The following is a 24,291-nucleotide window of genomic DNA, read 5'->3' as shown; positions in this document are numbered from 1 at the left end:
CGAAAGATAAAACTAGAGTAACTTACCGGAATTTATGAAATTTCCGGTTTGCCACAAAATCTACCGGACATTTTGAAATTTCTGGTATATCAGAAATTTTGAAATTGCTTGAAATTTCCAGTATGTCTGCAGATCTTGTTCTTTTCTTGTGTGATCCAGAGCCGACAACTTCTTCGACGGATTCGTGTATAGATTTTACAGAGTTCTTCACCACAGATATCATATGCTTCATATTCAACTAATGCAATTTTGAATTGTTTTCTCGCATTTATTAAAGTGATAGTTTAATATTTATGTGTTTTAATTGACAGGTATTTAAATCCCGATGTGAAGTTTTAGCATGAGCACAGGATACTGATAAACAGAATACCATATAGGAAGGATAAATTGTTGTCACTGTTCATTTTGATGTTACTAACGAAATACTAGGGAGGAAGGACAAATTGATTATGAGTTGTGAGAGAGGAGGAAATTACAAAAGAAGGAATAAATCCTCCGAAAGCATTAATTCCTCTGAAGGCACTTATAGTATGAAAGTTAAATGTCCTTTTAGCTTGAGATGTGTTCCAAGTGGTATCAGTTGGAAGGTGATGGTTAGATGCGGAATGCACAATCATAAACTATCCAAGGATTTGGAAGTTCATGACATATTGGGTCGTCTAAAAGATCAGGAAAGAAATTTTGTGAATGACATGACGAAATACAATATGGCTCCAAGATACATAGTTGCTGCTTTGAAACACAAAGATCAAAAAAACCTCACGAGTGTTACTCAGGTGTATACAACTAGAGCTACATACAGAACGAGCAAGAGAGGTGCATTGGCAGAAATGCAGATGTTGTTAAGCCTTATTCATAAAGAGAAATACATGTGTTGGACTAGAAATAGGGACAAGTCAGATGTTGTAACTGATATCTTTTGGACATATCCTGATTCTGTGAAGTTGCTGAATATGTTTCATTTGGTGTTGATTTTTAATTGCACTTACAAGACAAATAGGTAAGAGTTTTTGAGCGCACATCCTAATATCTGTTGTAGATGTTGAGTTGAGTTTGATTATGTGTATCTTTATCGTGCAGGTACCGGATACCACTAGTTGTGATTGTTGACATTTTCAGTTGCCTTTGCCTATTTGGAACATGAAAGGGAAGAGAATTTCACACGGGTACTAGAGAAGATCAAATAGTTGTTCTCTTCAGAAAAATTGCTACCAAAGGTTGTGGTGACAATTCGAGAACTTGCATTGATGAATGCCATGGAATCTGTGTTTCCAAATGAAACATATTTGTTGTGTTCGTTTCATATTTAAAAAAGCATGAACATGAAATGTAAATAATATGTCAAGTCAGAAAGACAAGAACATGTCATGGATCTATGGAACAACATTATGTATTCAAATAAAGAAGCTGAGTTTGTTGAACACATCAAGTGTTTTGAGACTGTTTGTGCTGATATTCCTTTATTTGTTAAATATGTGAATGAAACATGGTTAACACCTTATAAAGAAAGGTTTGTTGCTGCTTTAACTAACATAGTAACTTATTTAGGGAACACAACAACAAATAAGTACACGAAACATGACAGTTTCATATTATTACAACTAGAGCTAATCATAAGTTAACATATATTTCTATTTATGTTTTTTAGGATGGAGTCTTCTCATTAGAGACTAAAAAACATGTTGACTACAAGCCAGGGAGATTTATGCTGAAGTTGGGATGTTGTGAACACCTTGTTAAAGTTGCAGCTATGTTCAAGTAGAGTGTTGTTGCAAACAAGTATTGTCAATATTGAGCATCGGTATAACAATCATTTCTATTCCAGGTTGCACGGTTTTGTCTCAACATTATATATAACTCATTGGAAAGAAACTAGAACAAGTGAAGTTTGTTGGCTAGCCAAGAAAGATGTGGTTTCTTCATTAGAAAAACACATGGATTATCATGTGTGTCAACTTGCCACTTTCCAAATACTAGGCAAAAATGTTCCTTTAGACTCGATTCGTGAATTTTGGAAGAAATTGCACATTGTAGAGCATGAGGTCAGTCATGATGAGAGTGGTACAAAGTGGGATTAAGAAGCAGAGCGTGAAGAGTTGAAGACATATTTTAGCTCATTTGATATTGTAGGCCAGAGGGTGTTAAAGAAAAGGTTCGGGAACTAATACATCCATCAACAACTTCTTTGTGTCCACCGCTGGTGAAGTACAAGCCAAATAAGGGTGTTAAGAGGAGTAGAAAGAGTCAAGAGAGTGACGTGCATCGTGATCCTAACTAATGGGAGTATGCCGAGGGCTCGCAAGAGAGTCGGACTATCAAGAGATCATGCATAAAACCAACGCCAACTAAACCGCCAAGTATGTCGGCGGGCAGTCATCCGTCCACCGAATCTTCAAGACATGTTTACTTGTCCTAGTTTCCTGATTTCTTACATCCATACATTGATGACATTATTGATGTTGGTAAAGATGGAAATTGTGGTTTCCGTGCTATTGCAGCTCTACTTGGATGGGGCGAAGAGTCATGGCCTTTGATTCAGATGCAGTTAGATGCTCAAGTTCATCAACACTATCAATTATTTTCAAAGCTGTTCTATGACACGGTTTCTATAATTAGGAATGCGTTACGATTAAACCACTTAGGTGTGCAGGGTAGGGATAAATGAATGACGATTCCTGGTATATGTTACCCTATTGCTTCTAGATAGAATGTGGTTTTTATCTCCCTTTCCAAAAGACTTAACATCACATTTTTACTCTTGCCTTAACTCCACCTATGTATACGGGCAGACATAACATCAATGTTGTTGAATTTGTCAACAAGAATCATTGGGTTCAAGTAAAGTTGAAACCTGATGTGGAGACAAAATTCTCAATAAGAATCACTGGCTATTGGAGACAAAATTGTACTAATGATGCAAAAGCATGGAATCAGCATATGTGGGCTACATTAATCACTGGAAAGACGAAGTTAGGAAGTCATCCTAGTTTGTTTTATATTCTTTTATGTATGACAATTATTATATGTACATATTAAGTCAGGTAGCTATTTTACCGATTCAATTATTCGTGAAAAATCAATAAAAAATTGAAAATACAACTTTCTGGTTTAATACCAGAAATTTAGAAATTTCCAGAATTATTTAGTAAATACCGGAAATTTGGAAATTTTTGGGATGTTTTGATAATTACTGAAAATTTCAAAAATTCCGGTATATTATCACAAAAAATTTTAATTTCCGGTATCGGAAATTTTTAATTTCCGGTAACAGACAAATTTTTTCAATAAATCAGAGTAATTTTTTTGAAATTTATGATAATTTTTTGAAATTTCCGATATTTACATGTGATTTTCAAAAATTACGATATTTTAATAAGAGTATTTACTACAAAACACTATAAGGAGGGGGTTGTCATATATTTTTTTTTGATAAGTAACAATATATTCAATTTCAGAGTACTAGGGGTACTCGAACCCAAATAAAAAAAACCGACCCACCAAATCAAACTAAAACACCGACATTACAAAAAATCCAATGGGTATTTACACCATTCATAAAATTTACACTATAACCTATTAGCATCTATTTGGAGCCACCACCAAAAATGCATCTTGATTTTAAAAACTCAGGGTGACATGTAGAATCCTGCACAACTTCAAAATTCTAAGCATCGTTAAAAGAATCTAAGATCAATCCATAATCATCCACAATGTTATCCAAGGAACTTGAAATTTGCATTTTTTTTTTCACGAGTGATAGATCCACTAGACTAACTAATCCAATTTAGGGGTCACTTCTAGCATCTTAACTCTTGAAAATTGCACTTTGTTTATACAGATATCAATTCTCTTCACTCCTATATAAAAAAAAAAACTAAATAGAATCCAATTAATGATATAGTTTTAGGAAAAAAGATGTTGCAATGACAATGTAAATTAATTTTAAGAGAAAAGGACCATACATTGTCAATCAATGACAATCATATATCCCAACAAATTAGACTGTAAATTTTAATAGAGTTTAATGGTTATGCACTAACAATGTAAAAAAGTTTTACAATATCATCAAATTAGAATATAACATTTTGTCATGTCATACAAGTATTTAAAATTTTTAGTCTGACTTATCCTGATTCATGATCGTCATTGGTTGATAGTGTAAAATTATTTTATGAGAGTTGCTATTTGTACACCACAAAACTTACACCTAATGTTACACCATTTAAACAACAACATGATTATGTATTTTTTTTGTCAGAAAAAATAAAATATAATTATTAAATATGATAAAAAAAAGCAAAACCGTATACAACTACGGTGTAAGTGTCAACATGCAGTGTAAAGCTAGCATTTCTCTTATTTTATACTGTCAGTACATATCCCTTTTTTCCATTTTAAAATACTTATACGATACTTTAAAATATTTTGATTGAATGAATTTATAATAATTATTTAGACACATTGCCCTACCATTACACTCTAATTTTAATTTTTAAATCATCAATTTAAACATAATTGCGTCTCCTCATAAATTAATTTTTCTGAAAAAAACTCGGTTTTTTTTCTCAATCCAAGGCATGTTCAAAATTTTTTCATAAAAGTAATCTCTTTAAATCCAAATCTAGTTACTAGATTGATTGTTTGAACAATATTGTTATTTACTCGCAACACAAGAAAACCGCACGTGAAATCACACAGAAAGATTCACACAAAGAGAAACCAAAACATAAGAGAGAAAAAAAAAAGGGACTTTTACTGATATATCATTGATGAAGAAGGACAAGGAGAAAGAGAAAGGGAAAGCAATCGGTGTGTCAAGCCCCGTCAGTGGTGAAGACAGTGATGATAAACAGTTTCCGTCCTTTCCCTCTGTCAGATTCTCTTCTCGTAACGCTTCTTCCAAATATGATTTTGTTAAGGTATGATCAAAATTCTAACTTTTTTGTTATGATTATGCATTTTCCAAATCTGGGTTTTGTTTAATTTTGGATAATGTTTTTGGTTTTTGTTTAAAAATTGTGTCTTTTTAGTTGTTTTTGCGTTGATTTTGGTTTTTGGGGTTTGTTTGTGTTTGTAGGTGAAGGTGTGGTTGGGTGATAATGCGGATCATTACTATGTTCTTTCCAGATTTTTGCTCAGTAGAATGTTAACTGTCACCAAGGTATAAGTTAACTGTTGTTCATTCATGCTATGACTCCTCTAATGTCAACAACTCACTTCAGAAAGTATTGATTTTAAATAATAGTCGCGTTGCGGTCGCGATAAGGCTTTCACGGTTTCGGTCAGTACATGTGTCGCGACACTAAATGCGGTTGTCGCGGTATGAATTAACTATAATTTGTTCTTTATCACAAAAAGGGCGAATAACAGTATATATATCGCCGCCTTGTGATACTATTTTGTCGCGGCCGTTTTCATGGTAATGGACCGTTTTCTAAAAAACCTTGTCCACCATGGCCAAAATATGTGAAGGATGGCAACGCCGCGACATAGGTGTTATTGTGGGATTTTGGCACTCCACCATGAACCACCATCTGTTGATAAACAAATCAATGGTTGATATTGTATGTATATGCATACCAAATCACGATAAAAATATCAATGATTTTCTCAATTTCTTAACTACTTACTTTAGCGGAGCCGCCGAATCCTAAGTGGCCAATGCTTGCCTTTTATATCACTAAATTTCCTTTGATCTTTTAAAATTATTTATTTAGATTTTATTTTGATTTAATGTTTCAATCTTATGTGTTATTTCAGATTCCAAACCATGTAGCTATCAAAATTGCTCTCGAACTGAAGAAGTTGCTCATAGACAACAGTCTTTTGGATGTGTATGTTACTACTGCCTATCTATTCCCTTTCTCTTTTTGCAATGTTGAATTTTCATATTTTCTTTCATAACCTTGATTTTAACCGAATTAGTTAAAAAATCTCTTTCTTGCTGCAGCTCTCAGTCTGATTTGGAAGCCAACCTATTTAAGGTACACCAAAGTTTTCTTGCCTTTTGATGCCGCTCTCTTTCTCTAACGTAACATTTTTCCTTGTCACACACCTTGAACAAATTCTGTATGAACTTTCACTGCTGGCTTTTATTGTGTGTATTTGAATCCCATGTTCCAGATTTTGAAATCGTTAACATTTATCTGCACACGCTTGTCTTTTATTCCCTGCAAGGAAATATGCGTGTTTTAGAATAAAAAATATAGTCGGTCGATACAGATAAATCATTGAAATATCAGTACCATGGGAGTCTAAATGCTGATAATGATATATCTATTGATTCATTTTAATAGAGCATTGTATGTGCAGCTTATGGGACGGCGAGGATATGGAGAAGAGTACATAAACCGCTATAAGATGATGACAAGGTTTGAATTCATTTGTGATATGCATATTCCACTATCCGATATATATGTATGCGCCTACATGCATAGACATTTTGAAGGTGTTATCTTTCTTAGTAATCATGATTAGGCTTCATTTCCTTTTTCTTTTTTCACCATTCATCCAGGTTTCACCATCAAAGAGTTCCCCTGGTAATCCTTGTCTGTGGAACTGCTTGTGTCGGGAAGTCTACAATTGCCACCCAGCTTGCGCAGCGGCTAAATTTGCCAAATGTATTACAGGTACGCATTTGATGTCTATTATATTTGCATCTCCCCATCATATAAAGTAAGGACCTATGTAGCACCGACACATTAATTTGAAAGTGTATCCGGTGTCTGACACAAACATAAGTGGTTATATTCAATTACTTACATTTTTTAAACTATAACCGGTGCCAACGTGTCACTGTTTCATAGGTAAGGACTAGTTTTGTTAGGAAACAAAAAAATTTCATTTTGATGTATCTAACTAGACTGAACTGTTATTTCCTAGTTATCATGCATCTAATAAGAGTTATCCCTATATTTTATTTGGAGTGTTTTGTATTTGCAAATGGTTTTGACGTTTTGTTTTTGATTCTGACAGACAGATATGGTTTACGAATTGTTGCGCACTTCAACAGAGTATGTCCTGAATTTCTTTATTTCTTCCCACAGACGACTAAGATTTTCGCGTCGATTGAAAGTTCTGTTAAGACAAAACAAGTATTTATTAACTTTTTAGCCTGATGATTTCAGCTCTTTGATCGCTACTGACTATTTTCTTGTATCTGATACAGTGCGCCATTGGCTTCAACTCCTGTATGGGCCCGAGACTTCAATTCATCAGAAGAGTTAATAACTGAGTTTTGCAGAGAATGCCGGGTGGTTCGTAAAGGTTTTCAAGTTTTTTCTAGCTTTGAGATCTCCATCACGTTATATATTGCTTTACGCTATCATCATCATCATTTAATAATTCATTTTTTTTGCTAGAATTCTATGAATATTTTATTTTCTCTATAGTTATTTGTTGTGTCGTCTGTTAAATTAGTTTTTCATTTGATTTCTAGGTTTGGGCGGTGACTTGAAAAAGGCAATGAAAGATGGTAAACCGATTATAATTGAGGTATGTATGGACATGTATTTCCTTTCAGCGTTTTGTCGTGTAAATCTGTATTTTGATTCGTTTGTTTCTTACCAACCATGAATAAGTTGATGAGCACACCTACAATTTTTCCATCTTTTTTCTGTTTTCTTTCATAATGACAGGGAATACATTTGGATCCTAGCATTTATTTAGTGGAAGACGAGAACAAGTCACCTAGCGCTGCAAATGCAGGAAATAAAGAAATAAATCCGTTGTCTGCAGAATTGGATGATAATACTTCAACAAACACGGGAAGTATTAATGTCCCTAGTGGCGATGAGACGAATAGTGATTCCAAGATTTTGAGCTCCAACGAGGGAGTAAATGATGACCTGGTGGATGCCGCATCAAGTTCCACCACATCACCCTCGGGCCTAACTAGAAGCATCCTTGAGCATAAAGGTTAGCCGCCGTTCTCTATGCAGCTTGGCTCTTTATATCAACTGCTACCCAGCTTTTGCTATTTTCCCGCAATGCTATCTGCTAATTTCAAATTAATGTTTTGGCGGAAAATTAGTTTGTCGTGCAGATGCTTCTCCTAAAGAACTGGAGATCGAAAAAATAACTATTAGTAAGGAGAAGTCCGGCACGAAACCGATAATTGTGCCTATTGTTTTGAAGATGGCTGAATTTGATCATAAGGTTTGTCTCTCCGTCTTTTATTCGATCATAAGTACAAAGGTGTTGTTATCAGCTCCCATAGTTTACTTGTAACAAAGTCAATTAATCTAGTGAGACTCCTCTTATCTTATTTGCAGGCATTACTAGAAGAGTGGATCTCATCTCGTACATTTACCGAAAAGTGCCCAGACCAGGTACGATAAATTCCAAACTTAACAAAGAACCGTTCAGAGGCGAACCACATAAACAAGTATCATGTGTTTTTCTGAATTTTATTGTTCGATTTACAGGATCATGATAAACTCATAGCCAACTTGAAAACCATACAGGATTATCTATGCTCTTTCACATCACAGGTTTGTCACAAAAATATCGCATTACATATTTCTTGAAATTTTCGATATCATACTAAATTTTTTCGCCGTATGATGCCACAGGGGTTGACTGTAGTCAACGTATCCGCAACAACATTTCCTCAAACATTGGATTGGCTACACGGTTATCTTCTTCAGGTACTATTCGATATAATTAATTACATGTTAATATTTTTCGACATGCTTTTGAAAGGTTCTTGTGAATGACATTGAATTTAATTTCTTTCAGTGCATTGAGCAAGGTACTTCACTAGGGTCACATGAAAATGCTACCCAACCCAAGTAGATGCAAAATAGTTTTTATCATGCTGAAGAATAAGTTATCATCAAATCAAAAGGCTTGGATTGGAAGAAGAATCAGAATTCTCTTATTTATCAGCATTTTTAGCTGAACTAATTATGTGTTTAATCTGTATTAGCTTTTCCTTCTTCATTTTCTAGCCTTTGTATATCAACTAACTAGTGTTCATGTTTTGCAAGGTAGGTTTAATTTAATGCTTGTACAAAATAAGTGCTTCTTTTGTTATCAATTTAAATATTCAGCATTCTGATTCTCAATCATGAGAATTGAAGTTTTTTTGGGTCCAGTAGTCTAGTGGCTGGCTGGAATCTCACATCTCCAAGATGAATAACTAGGATGTTGTTGATTCGAACCTGCGTCTCTGCAATTGTATGTTTATATATAGTTACCAACTGAGTTGGCTTAAAAAGACTCAAATAATGTTGTTGATAGAAATAAACAAGAACATTTTGAGTTGAGAGAATTTTCTTTGATTTTTATTCTTTTCCATTTATGGAGTGAATGAGTTACAACATTGTTTATTTTAGCTTCAAATTTCATCATCCCAAAGTTCTTGAATTGTTTTGTAGGGACTTGTGGTTTCATTGACATGAAATTCACCTCTCATTATCTTCATTTCTTCCATTTTCTCAATCTCTAACATATCTTCATCATCCAAATTTAGATCATATGATCCTATATTTTCTTCCATTCTTTCATCATTGAAGCTTTTCACAATCACACTTGACCCCTTTAATAGTCCCCATTTCAATGCAACCTTCAAAATCAATAGCCAAATTTAACATATTAATTTCAATGCAACCTTCAAAATCAATAGCCAAATTTAACATATTAATTTCAATGCAACCTTCAAAATCAATAGCCAAATTTAACAACTCTTAAATGATTCCGAAACAGAAAGGTTATGAATCGATTATAAAAACTCTTAAATAACTCTTATACCTGTGGTGGAGTTGCATTGTGTTTGAAGGCAATTGAATGTATAATTGGATGATTAACAACAGCTGGAGATCCCCATGCATTCCCTGGTCCACCAAGTGGTGAATATGCACTTACGTGGATGTTATGCTTTCCACATGTCTTTCTTAACTTTCTCTGCCTCCACATTGGATGCATTTCCACCTATGTAAACACCAAAATAATAATTTGTTGATTAATTTTTTGAGTCACGTAAACGAAAAAAATGTGATTGGAATAAGAGATTCCATTCCATGAAGATGGTGAATTTGTTACCTGGTTAACTGCTGGGGGTGTATTAGCAAAATCTAAGAGCCATTCAATCTTGCTACTAGAGAAATTACTAACTCCAATACTCCTACAAAGTCCCATTTCAAGACATTTTTCCATCCCTGCCCATGTTGTTTCAAGATCCAAATTTTCAAAGTCATCTTCATTAGGAACAGGGTAGTTAACCCATGGTTTTAACTTCACTGGCCAGTGCACTAGATACATATCCAGATATTCCATGTCCAGGTTCCTGTTTTCCAATTCAAGTAAAAAAAAAAAAATCAATACTCGTTTTTTCGCGACTATGTCACAAAAAGTAACAGTTTTCTAAAAATGATGTCAGTTATCTAAAATGCGCGTTGATACTGGATAAATTACTTACTTTAGAGTTCGCTTCAATGCAGAAACGGGATCATGGTGATCACTCCCCCACAATTTGGATGTCAAGAAAATCTCTTCCCTCTCTACTTGTCCCATATAAATTGCCTTATTTAAGGCTTTGCCCAATGCTGGCTCAGAACCATATATTTTTGCTGTATCAAAATGCCTATAACCCAGCTGCATACATAATAATGGAAATTAACATGCAAACTTCCTATAATTAGGAAAAACACGCCGTCACATGATCATAGTGAAAAAGGCCTTAAACGTGCTGCAGCAATGACCCACCGAATCGTGTTGCTTAACATTCAAGATTCACAATTTTCTAAATATGCAATTAGGGAAAGTACCTCAAGGGCATTGTGGACAGCAATTTGTGTTGTCTTGTGATCATTTGGGTATGAATAAGTGCCAAATCCAATGAGAGGCATTGTAATGCCACAATTCAAACGAACATGATGATTGCACCTCATTGTAAATTTGATCCTTTTATGTTCAACAAGTGATGTTAAATTTCTTGAGACTTTTATTTTTCTAGTTTTGGTTTGGAATGCTAAAATGTGTTTAAACTTTGGCTATATATAGATCTTATAAAGTCAACGTACTAGTTAGTTTTTTTATGATTTTGTTTGAATTAATAATGTCTAACTAATATATTGTATTTGATTGTGAAAGATAACTGACTTGGGAGAATTAAAAATCAATTATTGAGGTAAGCAAATCAAAGCATGAGATCTTCCATGTCTCTAGGGATTTTAATAGAAATACACCAATTCTTAGTCCAACAGAAAATGAAAAAAGAAATGCCACAACTCATCATCCAAAAGAATAGTATCAATACTTCGTAGGGCTGTTTAAACCAGTTTTGATTTGAGGGGAAAATTTATTTAATTCAAATATTAAATTATTCACGCTTTGCTTCAATTTTAGAAGATTAGTCAAAAAAAAAAAATTCAATCCGATATGATTCAATTTTATAACATTTAATTTAAGTGAGTTTCTAGATATTTGAATTATAAACTATAATTTTTTTTGTTAATATTAATATTATAGATATATTATTAAATATTAAATTATAAAAAAAATTGATCGATTATGTTTTAAACAAATAAAATATTAAAAATAAATAAATAATAAAAATTGATCGATTATGTTTAAAACAAATAAAATTTTAAAAATAAATAAATAAATAAAAATAAATACTACTAAAATAAATTTAATATTAATAGTTAATAAATTAATACAATATATTATACTAATAAAAAATAAATAAGTATTAAATTAAATGCATTCAGTTTGGTTTGGTTTTGAAAAACCAATTTAAAATTTAATCTGATAAAAATGGGTTTTGTAAAAGAGAATTCAAACACATTCAATTATATTTGATTGTTTACGATTTTGGAATTTTTAGACCGCTTTGTGGTTTTTATTTTGATGGTTTGAATTTGAGCACCCCTAATCAATATGCACTTTATCTTACAAAAACTGATTAGTAAGGTGCACGGGTGGCAAATCGAGACCGACTTGTCAGGCATGTCTATTTTGCTTACTTTTATGGGCAGACTAAGTTTTTAGGTCCGCGCCCTCTAATGTATCGCCATGCCCTGTTCTTTTTTTGCAGGTTTTGTGGACGCGAACATTAACACAAATTTTAGCATTTTAAGCTTAAAAAGTACAATGTCCGCAGGCCTGTTCCACCCTATTTTTTTTTTTGCAGGACTAACCAAAATTTTATGCATATTCCTTCAATTATGTTGGTCTCATTTCTTTACAGCCTTTTACGGGACAGACCTAAATGGGTCAAACATGCCGCCATTTGACACCCCTAATAAGGTGGTCAATTTTCATTTTTTTTATATACTCACTTTTTAAATCTATTTAATGTGTTAGATTTGAGTTTTTTTAATACACTTCATTATATTTAATAATATTGAATTTGATTCATGGGTTAATAGATCATTATGTTTACTAATATTAAATTTGATTCTTGGACTCATTGATATAGATTATGATATTATATTAGATTTGAGGTTTCTCTTTCCACTAAATGGTGAAGAGCTGCCATTTTAAAATTTAAAATTGTCCTTTTCAAATTCAGAAGTATATTTTCGTATACACCCTATATATACCATGTCCATTTGTAAGTGAGTCACCCACCCTCATTTTACCATAAATTAGTGCGAGATGCATCTCCGTAAAATTTATGAAAGTATACTTTTGTAATAACCCTAATGCAGTAAGATTTCATATTTTCAAAGAAATCTTATATTATAGACCATTTATAATAAGTATATTATCATAATAAATTTGTTATCAATTAAACTATACACTAATGTAATTCAATTAAAATTCCTTATATTAGAATCAATTCAGAATTCATAATCAAATATAATTCTTGACAAATTACAAACCATAATAAAAATATTATCAAAATAAAAGTAAAAGCAAACTATTGGGCATATCTAACCCCCTGTTCCTCCTCTGCCTCATGTAATTCAAGGCATTATGTGCTTCAGATAAAATGACTTCTATAGTAGCCCTCACTAGAGTGCCTTATGAGAAATCTCCTATCTCTACACCCGCTCGTCCATAATACGACGACATGTGGGTAACACATCAACGACAGGATCTAACATAGTATGCTCCTCTTATAATATCTCTTAATGAGCTAGCCTAGGAGGATCTCCGTGAGCGTCCGATGTCATGTAAGGATGTGACACTTTGAAATACCAATAAATGTATTGTAATATAATACTCCACAACTAAATAGTTGGCACCATTCATGCTTCCTCTAGTGCCAAATGATTATATAAATCATCAAATATCGCGTCAACATATTTGCAGACGACACCAAGAGGAACATACATGGAGGTTCTCTTGGAATGCACAGTTGAAACTCAATCTGGCGCATGACTTTCTCAAGAAGATGTGGATAAATCGGGCTTGACCCATAAGCCAACCATTCATAGTAGAAAGCTATGTTATCCAAAGGACGTGTCTGACGGTGATTGTCGTACATTTTGTAACACATATCTTTTTCTATAGTGTAGTCAAGAAACACTAAAAACGGTTTGATCTCCTGATTCCCTTTGAGTGGGATAAATGCGTAAGAACATGGAAAGTCCTCAGAGTAGTCCTTGCCATATGATCAGCCGGAGATGCAGGGAAAGTAAGAGAGGATCCATGCTTAAAAAATGGTTCTTATGGAATGTTAGTAACAGTGTGGTACAAGTGTTATGAAATATTAGTAACAGTAAATTTACCGTAAACAACGTGTAGCTTGTTGTCATCTGTCTGGTCTTCTAAAGACAAACTTTACCTAAATTTAAGTACGGGTAAACCAAACAAGCGCCCTTAGTTATACTCATGAATCTGGTCAAAGATATTGAAATATCTAAGACAAACCACATCGACATAATAAGAACTTTTGTATACAACTATGGACGTGCCAACCAAATACACGATGTAAGACCTCGATGCACATGCTCTATGATACAAAATATGTGCAACATCACCATCGACCTCCACTACCGCGACCATGTGGTCGATATACAAATTATATAGAAATGAAAATCTAGCATGACATCCTGTGGTGTCATCTATCTCGTTTTGGGCATCATCTATATTAGCTCCCAAGTATTGCTACATGACATTAAAAAACCATTGCTCCTCAGCCTGTTGCAACTACACAATCTTTCTACCATGGTGGATTCATTTTAAAGCATCATAGTATTGCAAAAAAATACACCATCGTCAGAAATTTCAAATATTATAACACATATGTTTCAAAGAATAAATACAGATTTATTTTACCTATTCATCCCACACATGCCTAGAAGCATGGTTTGCATACAGAGGCATTAGTGAAATGTCATAGGGCCTTCTCCAAAAACCCCAGGAAAAACATCATGAACGACACCATCAACAACATGTGCATCTACATGGATTAGTGAGGATTCAGGGGGCACTAATATGTAACAATTTCCTCAGGGAAGACGAAGCCAGAGACACGGAAACTCTAGAAGAGGGCTTCTGCATCATATGAACTAGCACCAACTGGTGGTCGCGAAGGTCTAGCTATCTTCCTGCGAACATATGCATGTTGGGGACACTCAACCGTGCCTCAATCGATCTTGGTTGTCATCCATTTTACCTATAATTAAACTAGACAAAGCAGATAAAGCAGACAAAATCAAACCTAGATGACATATATGTAAAATCAAACAATGAAGACAAAATACATAAGTTCACTTCTGTATTTTAGAAAAATCAAATTCAGACAAAACACGAAAGTGCACTTTTGTGTTTTCATGAAACACATTAAGTGTAGAAAACACATAAATTCCTCATACCCTATGCTCTAAATGTCATTGCATGCCTTAATAAACTATGTATTATGAGTGTAATTACAACCTAATGTACCTTAAATAACCTATTAGTAATGCATGCATCACAATTAAAAAAAGGAGGGAAATGATTTTCTTTACCAAATGTGAGAAGTGGAAGCTCTTGAATTAAATGGACTTGGATAATGATTGTTAAAGCTCTTTGATTAGGCGCAATGCAGTAGAAAGTATGAGCAAGGTTGAAAAATGGTGGACTTGAGAGTTATCATGCACAACTTTTTTTTTTTGGTTTAGAGGAAGTTCTATTGGAAATGAGGAAAGGGGAAGGTATGGTGCAATAATATCACTCAAAATGCATTCGGAGGTATACCTCCGTAAATTTTACAAAGATACATCTCTGTACTAATTTATAAAAAAAAAATGGCGACTCACTTACAAAGTGTTGGGGCATGGAGTTTTGGTGCATCCAAAAATACATCTCCGTATTTTAGGAGCATTTTTTATTTTTCACAAGAATGCACGAGCACTACTACAGATGCAATAAGTAATCCCCTTAAATTTTTATATTCAATTTAGCTCATTTTTATAAAAGATATATTGATAGTTTTAAACTTTCAAATATCGAGTTTGTGGTATTTAATCCCTTTTTTTAGCTCTTTTAAGAGCATGATTATCGCCTGTTTTACAAACGTTTCTACACAACATTCGATACTTGGCTGTCAAAACAAATGGATAATTGCTCAAAATTCTCGTTTTTACATTTGCAAGCGTTCTCACATTTGAGAATGTTTCTACACTTGTTTTAGTGGGCCAACTAATTATAAATTAATGAAAATGGTAAGAATGTAGTTGATGAGTTGTAAATGTGGATATATTGTGGGGCCTATTTTAGAGTTTTTTTACGAGGTGTATGAATATTTGAAAAATGTAATTGAGTTATTTAAAAATGTGAAGGTGTAATATAATATAAAAAATTGAGTGGTCTCATTTAAAAAACTCTAATGGATACGATGGATGTGGATGCTCTAACGGTATTTTTTGATTTATTAAGGAAATTTCTTTCCCTACCTCCCTCTTTTCTAGATTACCTCCGGTGAAAAACCCAAAATACCCTCACTTCGGAAATGCATTTCCGAAACGCTTTTTTTTTTTTCAAAATTTGTCTTATTTCGGAAATGCACTTCCGAAAACACGAAAAAAAAAGTGTTTTCAGAGATGCATTTCCGAAAACACCCCTTTTTTAGGTTTTCGGAGATGCATTTCCGAAAACACCTTTTTTTTTGGAGGGGGTGTCTTCGGAGATGCATATCCGAAATATTCCAAGACCAAATTGGTCTTGGAATGTTTCGGATATACACTTCCGAAAGAATTCAATAATTATTAAAAAATTAAAATCAAGGTGAATCAATACAATTAATAGGTATAAAATCAAGGTGAATCAATAAAATGAAGGTTAATCTATAAAATCAAGGTGAATCAAAATTTCTTAAACAATTTTAAAGTTAAAAATAATTTTTAACTTATATAAATATATAATATATAAATATATAATAATTAATATATAAATATATAAATATATAATAATTATTATAAATTAAAACACTCATTTTTTTAATTTTTATAATTATTATATAAATATATAAATATATTTATAATTAATATATAATAATTATTATATAAATATATAAATATATAATAATTTTTATAAATATATAATAATTATTATAATTATTATATAAATATATAATTTTTTTTTGACAAATATAAATATATAAATTAAAACACTCATTTTTTTTATAAATATATAACAATTATTATAAATATATAAATAAAAAATTATAACCTATTTTATAAGTGAAATTATTTTAATTTTTTTAATTAAAATTATTTTAAATTTTAAAATATGAATCAGGATAGAAATATATAATAGCTATTATTCATAACTCATAAATTATATCAAAATATATAATTATTATTATTCATTACTCATAAATTATATCAAATTTATGATATGTGAATTAATTAATATCCTAAAATTAATTTTTGGGATTTTTTTAGATTTTTTTGTTGTTTCGGAGATGCATCTCCGAAATAGTCAAAATCTCAATTTTTGGGATTTTTTCGGAAATGCACTTTCGAAGCCTGGAAAAATTTAGAAAAAAAAATATTTTGAAAATACATTTTCAAAGCAGGGTAAAATGGAGTTTTCGCTGGGGGTGACCCCCATAGGAAGGTGGGTAAAGAAAAAATCTTTATTAATCTAATTATTAAAATTTAACATAAGGAAGATATTGTTACTTTAAACATATCAATTGAAATGACTTACAAAACTTAACCTTTATATTTTCCATTGTAAATTAATAGTTTTTCTCGTAAAATTTAAGTTGAGAAGACAATATTTATTGACGTGACCTCTAATTCCAATTGCTAATGTGTCTTTTTTGTAATAAAAATAAAAATAAAAATTAAAAAACACAAAAGAAATATGTATTTACACTTGGGGAGAAAATTTATCAGCCTTTTAGTTATTTTTATGTATTTTTTGACATTTTAAATATTTAATTACAGAAATGAAATTGAAAATGAGACTTGAGTGTTATGTTACGTTAAAAAATAAAAAAAGAATGGGTAAAATTTTAAAAAATAAAAATAAAAGGACACGAAAAATAATTTTAAAAAAGATAAAATATAAAGAGTCAAAATCGTTAATAAAAGTTAAATTCTTTGTAACCTTTTAATTTTAGTTGGATACCAGTATCTTATATATTAAAATATATACTTATATCATTTAATTATATGGCCAAAGTCCTACTTATATCTGAGTTTATAAATGCCATTTTTCAAGATTGTAGGTGCATGAAATTAATTCAAAGTACTTCTGTGGTTTTGTGGGCAACCAGTACAATATGCTAGGAAATAAACTATTTATTGACGAAAAATTGTCAAGTCATGGAATATACTTTTATTCTCTAAATAAAGTCAAAACAGAATTTATTTTCATATAAAATATGAGTGTTTTCGTATACGTGTTGCACCTAGAATTTATTGTTGTTGTATATATTATCTCTAGTTGACTTCGTTGATTATAGAAGTATATTGTATGATATATGAATGTTTATGTTGCTTAGCACGTATCTTAAATATAAATGCATCATACCATAATTTTTTTTTTAAATGCACATTAATTCAGTGTAGACCTAAGTCGAGAGTCTAAAAAAAATGTGGCAGGAGGCAACATAACTCTTTTGAATGATCAATGTACTTGCAAATAGTTTGATGATCTAAGTTATTTGATAGAAGAGAGTGTGGGATTTTACAATTTAAAAATGTGTATGTTGATCTGAATCATGGATAAAAATTATTTAATAGAGTGAAAAATTCGATCTTCTTAAGACAATTGTTGAAAAATAATAATGTGATTACAAACGACCCTAATTGCGTTCACACAACCTCTTAGGTGGATGTCTTTAGTATGGTCTATAACAACGCGTTTTCTTATTGGTTTGGACCCATCTCTATGGTCCATGATTGGAGGAGTTAAGTGATGACTCGAGATTGATATCTCTGCCTTTATTTTTTATTGTGCCTCAAAAGGGCTCACAATTGACTGTGTTGGTGGTTTTTTTTTTTTTTGGTGGGTTGTAGTTTATATGTGGTTGGGATAAGTGTTACTGTTGAGAAACAAATGTGAGTTATAAGTTCTTCGTTGCTTAGAAAAGTGAAGGTTGAACACTTTATAAGTGAGAGGATTTATACATTCATTACCTTAAGGTTTTCAGTAAATATTTGGAGTCTCTCCCACTTGTTTAGGTGAGTCTTTGACCTTCAATGTAGATGTTTCCCTCTCTTGATGACCAAGCAATTACGTCTTTGATTAGTTTGTTATTGATTTCAGTGTTGATTTTAGACTTTGTAACCATAGATGTAGGTCTAATGTGTTCCAAACTTATATCGATGAAGGGTTTGTAGTGTTTTGGGTGAAATCTTATTTTGGGATTTGGTTTTGACAACTCACTATTTACCTCCAAAAATTATGAGGGAATTCTGGAAGTTAATTTTAGGCGACTTTTAATACCTTTTCTTTTGGAACACGTGTAGAACCCATACTTCTGTACGTGATTGGTCGAAGATCTTCTAAACCTATGGATCATATCACACTAAGCACTCTTATAACTGTTGGAAGAAGTGTCTTTTGTTTCTTGATTTGGTGTGTTGATTTGCTTTATAAAGTATGGAGGATAAATTTCCGTTTCAATTTTTTCCATCTTTCCATTTCAAAGAATTTCAGAGGGTATAAAAAAGGATTTGAGTGTTTCATATTTTTGGAGATTTTCCTCTATTTCACTTTTCTTCCTATCCATGTTTCTATGTTTATCCCTTCATCTTGAACAAGTTTTTTCTTTGATCAAATATTGATACACTTTCTCCATCATTGCATATATTTTCTTCTCGTGTTAATGAGGTTTTCCAGAGGTTTCCATTTCCGATGGTTGTAGTTGTCCATGGTTTTAGGTAGTGTTAATGAAGTACTAGCGGGTATGATAGTTTTTTCATCATTTAATAGAGGTTTTTTACATTTCCTAATTTTGTTTATCCTTGCTTTTTGATCTTTAAGGGTTTTCTTCTTCACCCTTTCACACAAGGTTGGTAGGATGAATTCTAAAGGAACCATCTTTGATTATCTTTCTCCCTCAGTGTGATCTCAGATGCCTCAGACAAGTTTCTAAAGAAACCCTAAGGACCCCGTCTATATATTCTGAGGATCTAGAGAAGTTCCATTTTAGCAATACACATTGTAAAGATGGCGAGAGACGGGAATGGATAAATCATTTGTCAAAATAATTTATGAGATTTTCTAATTGATACCCGGGATGCACTATTTCCATGTATGAAGTGGTTTTCAAAGAGATGGCACCCCAACTCCTTTTCAGTTATTTCAAGGTCGAGTTGTTGAATAATCATGAATTGTCTCTTTCTTTAGTCCACTTTAACTATTGGGCATACATTAAGGTGTTCTAAACATTAATTAGAACTAAAAAAGACTTGCTAAGCTTATACAAACTCCAAGGAAAATGGTGTCGAGGTCGTCAACTAGGGTTCATCTTCAACGACTTTTACACAATTATCAAACATTGTGGACCATAAGACTGAAGCTCATGGGACAAGAGGAAGAATATTGGTTACGTAAACTGATGACAATTCGTCATTACTTTGTTTAGCATAATTTGTATTCGTTTTAAGTATTTTGCTTTTAACCGTTTACATTTTTGTAGGTTTTAATAAAGGTTCATAAGAAATGAAGAAAATATTAATTTGTGCTGAAATGACCCTAACCAAGAAATTTATGTAGTGTTTTACTATAGAAATTATGATGAAGAGGGATGGAGAAGACTTGCACACAAAAATCAGAAGAAAATAAGATAAATGAGCAAGATTGACAAACATTCATGAAGCAAAAAAAAAAAACTAATGCTACCTCCTTCAACAATTCACCCCTATTGTGTTTGAAGTCATTTAGTCAACAAGTGACATCTGAGTATAACTCATTTTAAGAGGTAGAATGATTATTTTAAATGCTTCTTAAGATAGAAATTTTTCAATGAAGAGATCTCTACCGCTTGATGGTGAAAGGTATATCACATGGAAAGCAAGAATGAAATTTTTTCTAGAAATCTTTTATTTTGTTCATTGAGATACTATTAACTATTGTTCTTTTATTCCTACTCATTCTATAAATAATGAAGTAGTGAATAAACTGAGAGACTTATGGACTATAGAGGAAAATTAAAATTGCAACACATCCTAAAAGCTAAGTACTTAATAGTTAGTGCGTTAAGCATTAAAAATACAACTATGTATTCAACTATAACACCGATAAAAAAATGAAACACTCTAAAAATGATCTACGAAGATCCTACTGAGATCAAGAAGGATATGATGAATACATTAATTCAATTCAAGAGTATAAGATTCCAAAAGAAATTAAAGAAAATTTTCATAACTGGCTCTTTAATAATGTAAATATTTTTGTCACCTTCTTCAAAAATTGATTATCCCACAAGTACCCCAGGTTTGAAAGGTGTTGGAAATCTAACACATTATTAAAATTTAAGGGAACCAACCCTGGAAGCTCGATTGTTTTTTTCCCACTAAATTTTAGAGGATATTAAATGAGCTGAAAATGGTCAAGAAACTCAAACAGAAAGAATATGTGCAAAAAAAAGGTTGAAATAGAAGAAAACAAAAACATCATCGCAAAATAAAGCAATAGCTCAAACTCACATGATGAATCAAAACAATAGGACGAGACAAACATATGCCTTATGATCGAATACAAAGATGACGGGGTAAATAAAACTAAAAACATTTCCTTTTAAGAATTATATTTTATTTTAAAAAATCTAAATAGAGATAATGACAAGCTAGAAAATATTGTTATCACTTCTAAAAATCATGTTACCTTTTTAGAAAATAAAAAAGAGAAACTTATTGAGAAAATTTATCAGCTTAGAGGTAACACTTTATATGAGACTTTTACCCTTTCTGATTACAAGAAATATAAGACCTATGATAACATGAAACTTGAAAATGAAGATTTGCATGAAACTCTCAGTAAGTTTATCATAAGTAAATATAATATAGACATGTTATAGTCGGTCTAGGATATGAACCTAATAACAATGTTAATTTATTTAATAATATATACCTTGCAAAAATAAAATTGAACGAGTAAAAATGGTCATATTTCTCCATATTGTTTTTTTAATAAAAAATCACAATTTAAAGTGGACTCCTAGATCGTCATGTAATATGAGAAGTTTTAATTTCACTAATACAAATTGACCCAACAAAATATAGACACCCAAGGTTAAAAATTAGAATCATTTTCCAAAACATTCTTACAAAGAGTTCAATGAATTATGGTCTATTCAACTCCAATATGGGGAGATGACTCAATGTATGAAGAAATATTCATAGAGATTCTTAGAAAGAAAGCTTTTTGAGAAAGAGATTGAAAATTCCCCTCATATTAAAAAAATTCTGAGAGATTCTAAAAAATAAAGACTAATTGATTTTCAATATAGAAAAGGAAAAAAAAAGACAATCTAAACTTTTGTAAATTAATAAAAGGTAATCACATGTTAAAAAATTAATAAGAAAAACTCAATTTACATTTCTAATAAGTATTAAATTATCAATTTAACCCGTTCAATTTTTTTTTATCACTAACCATGTGCTAAAATGCAAATCAAAAATAAAAAGAGAGTAAAATTTTTTTAAAAAATGTGCAAACAAAAATCTGGCCCAAAGATATCTCATGAAAATCCCGCCTTCTAATCAAATAAACCTTATGGTTAATTGATTATAACCATTTGAAATTTAAAATCAGGGCTTGCTATTCGTTAATACCAAAGATTTAATCGATTAGATCTCCAAAAACCTACAACCGTTTTCATAAACTAATCAACTAATTGATTGCATAAATGATTTAATCGATTAGGACTTCTTCTAATCGGTATGACACCTTCTAATCGATTAGAACCCGACTATAAATAGGTTGCCTCTCTTGTTTCTTCTGCTTCATCATTCATATCTTCATCTTTCTTATTCTTTATTTGTTATTTATTATTTTTGCTACTATCTCATAAACAAAATAGCACCTAAGAGAAATCGAAACTCTGCAAGTTTATTTTTCTGAAGTGTTTTATCTGACAAATTTTCATCACAAATTCAAGAGAACTACTTCAACAAATTTTTCCTCCAACATTTTGTTCTTAAACCGCACTATATTAATGAGAGCTATTATGAAAGATGTGAAGTCTTCCAATATTTATGTCAAGAAAATCTCAAAAACTTCATTTGCAACAAGACAAAAGTAGTGTATCCAAAGCTAGTAAAGATGTTCTATAAAAATCCCAACTTCAAGATGATCACTTCTAAGATACGTAAAACTCAAATTTATATCTCTGTTGAAGCATTTAGGGAACTTGTTAATCTACGTTTTGATGGTACTCCCCGCTCCTTTGATGCTTTAACTGAAATGGATAACCTAACTTTTTCTTTGTTTGACGCTTGACAAACTTTACCTCAAAATTTAGAAAATCAAGTAACAACAGTTTAATAGATCGAATAATAAAATTAAATTCGAAACCTTCAGTAACATTGGATTGGATGACTTGTTGAATTTATGAAAACTAAACTCTTAACAATAACAATAGAAAACATGAAATTGTACCAACAAATTCATTACATTGTCAAATACTAACTGTATAGTTCAAGTATGAAGTGTAATACGTTGACATGGAAGACATTCAACAAATATTAATCACACCGCCACAATAAGTATTTATAGTTATAAAATCATGTAATGTGTGAGACCAAAGATTTTGCTGTTCCATGAATCTCTGAAGCACTCTTAAATAAGTGTTTATTAAGTTTTCTTACAAATTTTATTTTATCATTGGTCAATCATTTTAATAGTAATTTATATTAGTCAACCTGCGTGTGGACTTTTATCTTCAAAATAATATAATTATCTTGTTCTATAATAATTATTTATTTGTAAGAAACACTCCAAACATTTGGCATTTACTATTTGTCTTCCATGATTCTATCTATCCATCAAAATTTTAAGTCTTTCATATAAAATCGTCATAAATAAGTCATGCTATATTTTTAATAAAATATTATATTTTTTCATAACATTTTTATTATTTATTATGATCTATTATTCCAATTCCTTAACTTGGATATCCAATTTTTAGACCACCTTCCATTGTTGGCAATTGTCAAACTAAATCTCTTTGGACGGTTATGATATGCTGGACTGAGCTGTCGCCCATGGTGGTGACTTATAACTTTCCGCCAAGTGACACCGTCCTAAGACCAACACCATAATTTGTATATACAGTTATCTTTAAGTGAAATATTTTGCAACCAAAAAGTAAAATATACTGAGTTAAGGTTCTTGCACTCTATCCTTTTCAAAATATCACCATAAAATTTAAATTTATTTTAAAGACATTTTTTGAAAAATATTTAGGTGAATTGAGTTCTGGACTTACTAAGATCAAGGAAAGTTTCTAAACTCAAAGGAGTGTGGCATTTTGAATCAACTCTTTATCAATTGACTCATCATTTATTAACAATTTTAAAATCACTTATTAAATATGTGAGTTTATCTATGAATTTGTTCAGGCTCCTACAAACATGCTTAATAAAATTTATTTGTGTTTCATAATTTATTTGGATTCGAAGCAAGACCTAATCACGTTTAATTTGATCAAGTTTTCAATAATTTATTTAAGCTTTAATTTCATCAAAGCAAAAACTTAAAAATCTCCTAATTTTACTTTCAATATCACGTGAATCATTTTGTTAAAATAACACAATTCCTATGAATACAAATATATTTTTATTACTTCAATAACATTTAGTACACTTGCTAAAAGTCTATCAAGTTTTTGACGCTGTTACCGATGATTGTTAAATTACTTCAATAAGGCATTTCTTTGCTATGTTTTCT

At 31.5% G+C, this 24,291-nt stretch overlaps 3 protein-coding genes across 4 annotated transcripts; 2 read left to right on the top strand and 1 right to left on the bottom strand.

Annotated features, from left to right (window-relative positions):
• The first annotated feature begins 530 nt into the window (after nt 1–530).
• LOC131638354 (protein FAR1-RELATED SEQUENCE 5-like) lies at nt 531–1,144 on the top strand. The gene is made up of 2 exons (XM_058908913.1): nt 531–1,000; nt 1,081–1,144. The coding sequence occupies exons 1-2, from the start codon at nt 531–533 to the stop codon at nt 1,142–1,144; spliced, it is 534 nt and encodes a 177-aa protein (XP_058764896.1).
• Nucleotides 1,145–4,552: 3,408 nt separating this feature from the next.
• LOC131638350 (uncharacterized) lies at nt 4,553–9,068 on the top strand. 2 transcript variants are annotated; one of them, XM_058908909.1, is made up of 15 exons: nt 4,553–4,919; nt 5,078–5,161; nt 5,761–5,834; nt 5,951–5,984; nt 6,313–6,371; nt 6,515–6,629; nt 6,976–7,013; nt 7,169–7,266; nt 7,439–7,494; nt 7,638–7,917; nt 8,045–8,157; nt 8,274–8,330; nt 8,427–8,492; nt 8,574–8,648; nt 8,740–9,068. In XM_058908909.1, the coding sequence occupies exons 1-15, from the start codon at nt 4,770–4,772 to the stop codon at nt 8,794–8,796; spliced, it is 1,356 nt and encodes a 451-aa protein (XP_058764892.1). In that variant the 5' UTR covers nt 4,553–4,769; the 3' UTR covers nt 8,797–9,068. The 2 variants fall into 2 exon arrangements, with proteins under 2 accessions (XP_058764892.1, XP_058764891.1); XM_058908908.1 differs by having other exon boundaries at nt 4,554–4,919; nt 8,033–8,157.
• A 135-nt stretch (nt 9,069–9,203) lies between these two features.
• Nucleotides 9,204–10,938, bottom strand: LOC131638352 (non-functional NADPH-dependent codeinone reductase 2-like). Its single transcript, XM_058908910.1, has 5 exons — nt 10,770–10,938; nt 10,421–10,596; nt 10,045–10,288; nt 9,754–9,933; nt 9,204–9,568 (listed from the first exon to the last, which is right to left on the bottom strand). Exons 1-5 carry the CDS (start codon nt 10,890–10,892, stop codon nt 9,341–9,343), a joined length of 951 nt encoding a protein of 316 aa, XP_058764893.1. The 5' UTR covers nt 10,893–10,938; the 3' UTR covers nt 9,204–9,340.
• Nucleotides 10,939–24,291: the final 13,353 nt, after the last annotated feature.

This window comes from Vicia villosa, unplaced genomic scaffold, assembly GCF_029867415.1.
Source record: "Vicia villosa cultivar HV-30 ecotype Madison, WI unplaced genomic scaffold, Vvil1.0 ctg.002290F_1_1, whole genome shotgun sequence".
Classification (NCBI taxonomy): domain Eukaryota; kingdom Viridiplantae; phylum Streptophyta; class Magnoliopsida; order Fabales; family Fabaceae; genus Vicia; species Vicia villosa.
The sequence above is the reverse complement of the archived record's forward strand: the minus strand, read 5'-3'. Positions and strand labels throughout refer to the sequence as shown.

What these genes read in the sequence shown, in the direction of transcription:
- LOC131638350 (XM_058908908.1), top strand. Translation starts at nt 4,770, where the DNA reads ATGAAGAAGGACAAGGAGAAAGAGAAAGGGAAAGCAATCGGTGTGTCA. An exon ending in ATGCCGGGTGGTTCGTAAAG is followed by an intron (nt 7,267 to 7,438) that starts GTTTTCAAGTTT and finishes TTTGATTTCTAG; the next exon opens with GTTTGGGCGGTGACTTGAAA. An exon ending in TGGCTGAATTTGATCATAAG is followed by an intron (nt 8,158 to 8,273) that starts GTTTGTCTCTCC and finishes TCTTATTTGCAG; the next exon opens with GCATTACTAGAAGAGTGGAT.
- LOC131638352 (XM_058908910.1), bottom strand. Translation starts at nt 10,892, where the DNA reads ATGAGGTGCAATCATCATGTTCGTTTGAATTGTGGCATTACAATGCCT. An exon ending in CTGTCCACAATGCCCTTGAG is followed by an intron (nt 10,597 to 10,769) that starts GTACTTTCCCTA and finishes TTATGTATGCAG; the next exon opens with CTGGGTTATAGGCATTTTGA. An exon ending in CACCCCCAGCAGTTAACCAG is followed by an intron (nt 9,934 to 10,044) that starts GTAACAAATTCA and finishes GTGTTTACATAG; the next exon opens with GTGGAAATGCATCCAATGTG.
- LOC131638354 (XM_058908913.1), top strand. Translation starts at nt 531, where the DNA reads ATGAAAGTTAAATGTCCTTTTAGCTTGAGATGTGTTCCAAGTGGTATC. An exon ending in TGCACTTACAAGACAAATAG is followed by an intron (nt 1,001 to 1,080) that starts GTAAGAGTTTTT and finishes TTTATCGTGCAG; the next exon opens with GTACCGGATACCACTAGTTG.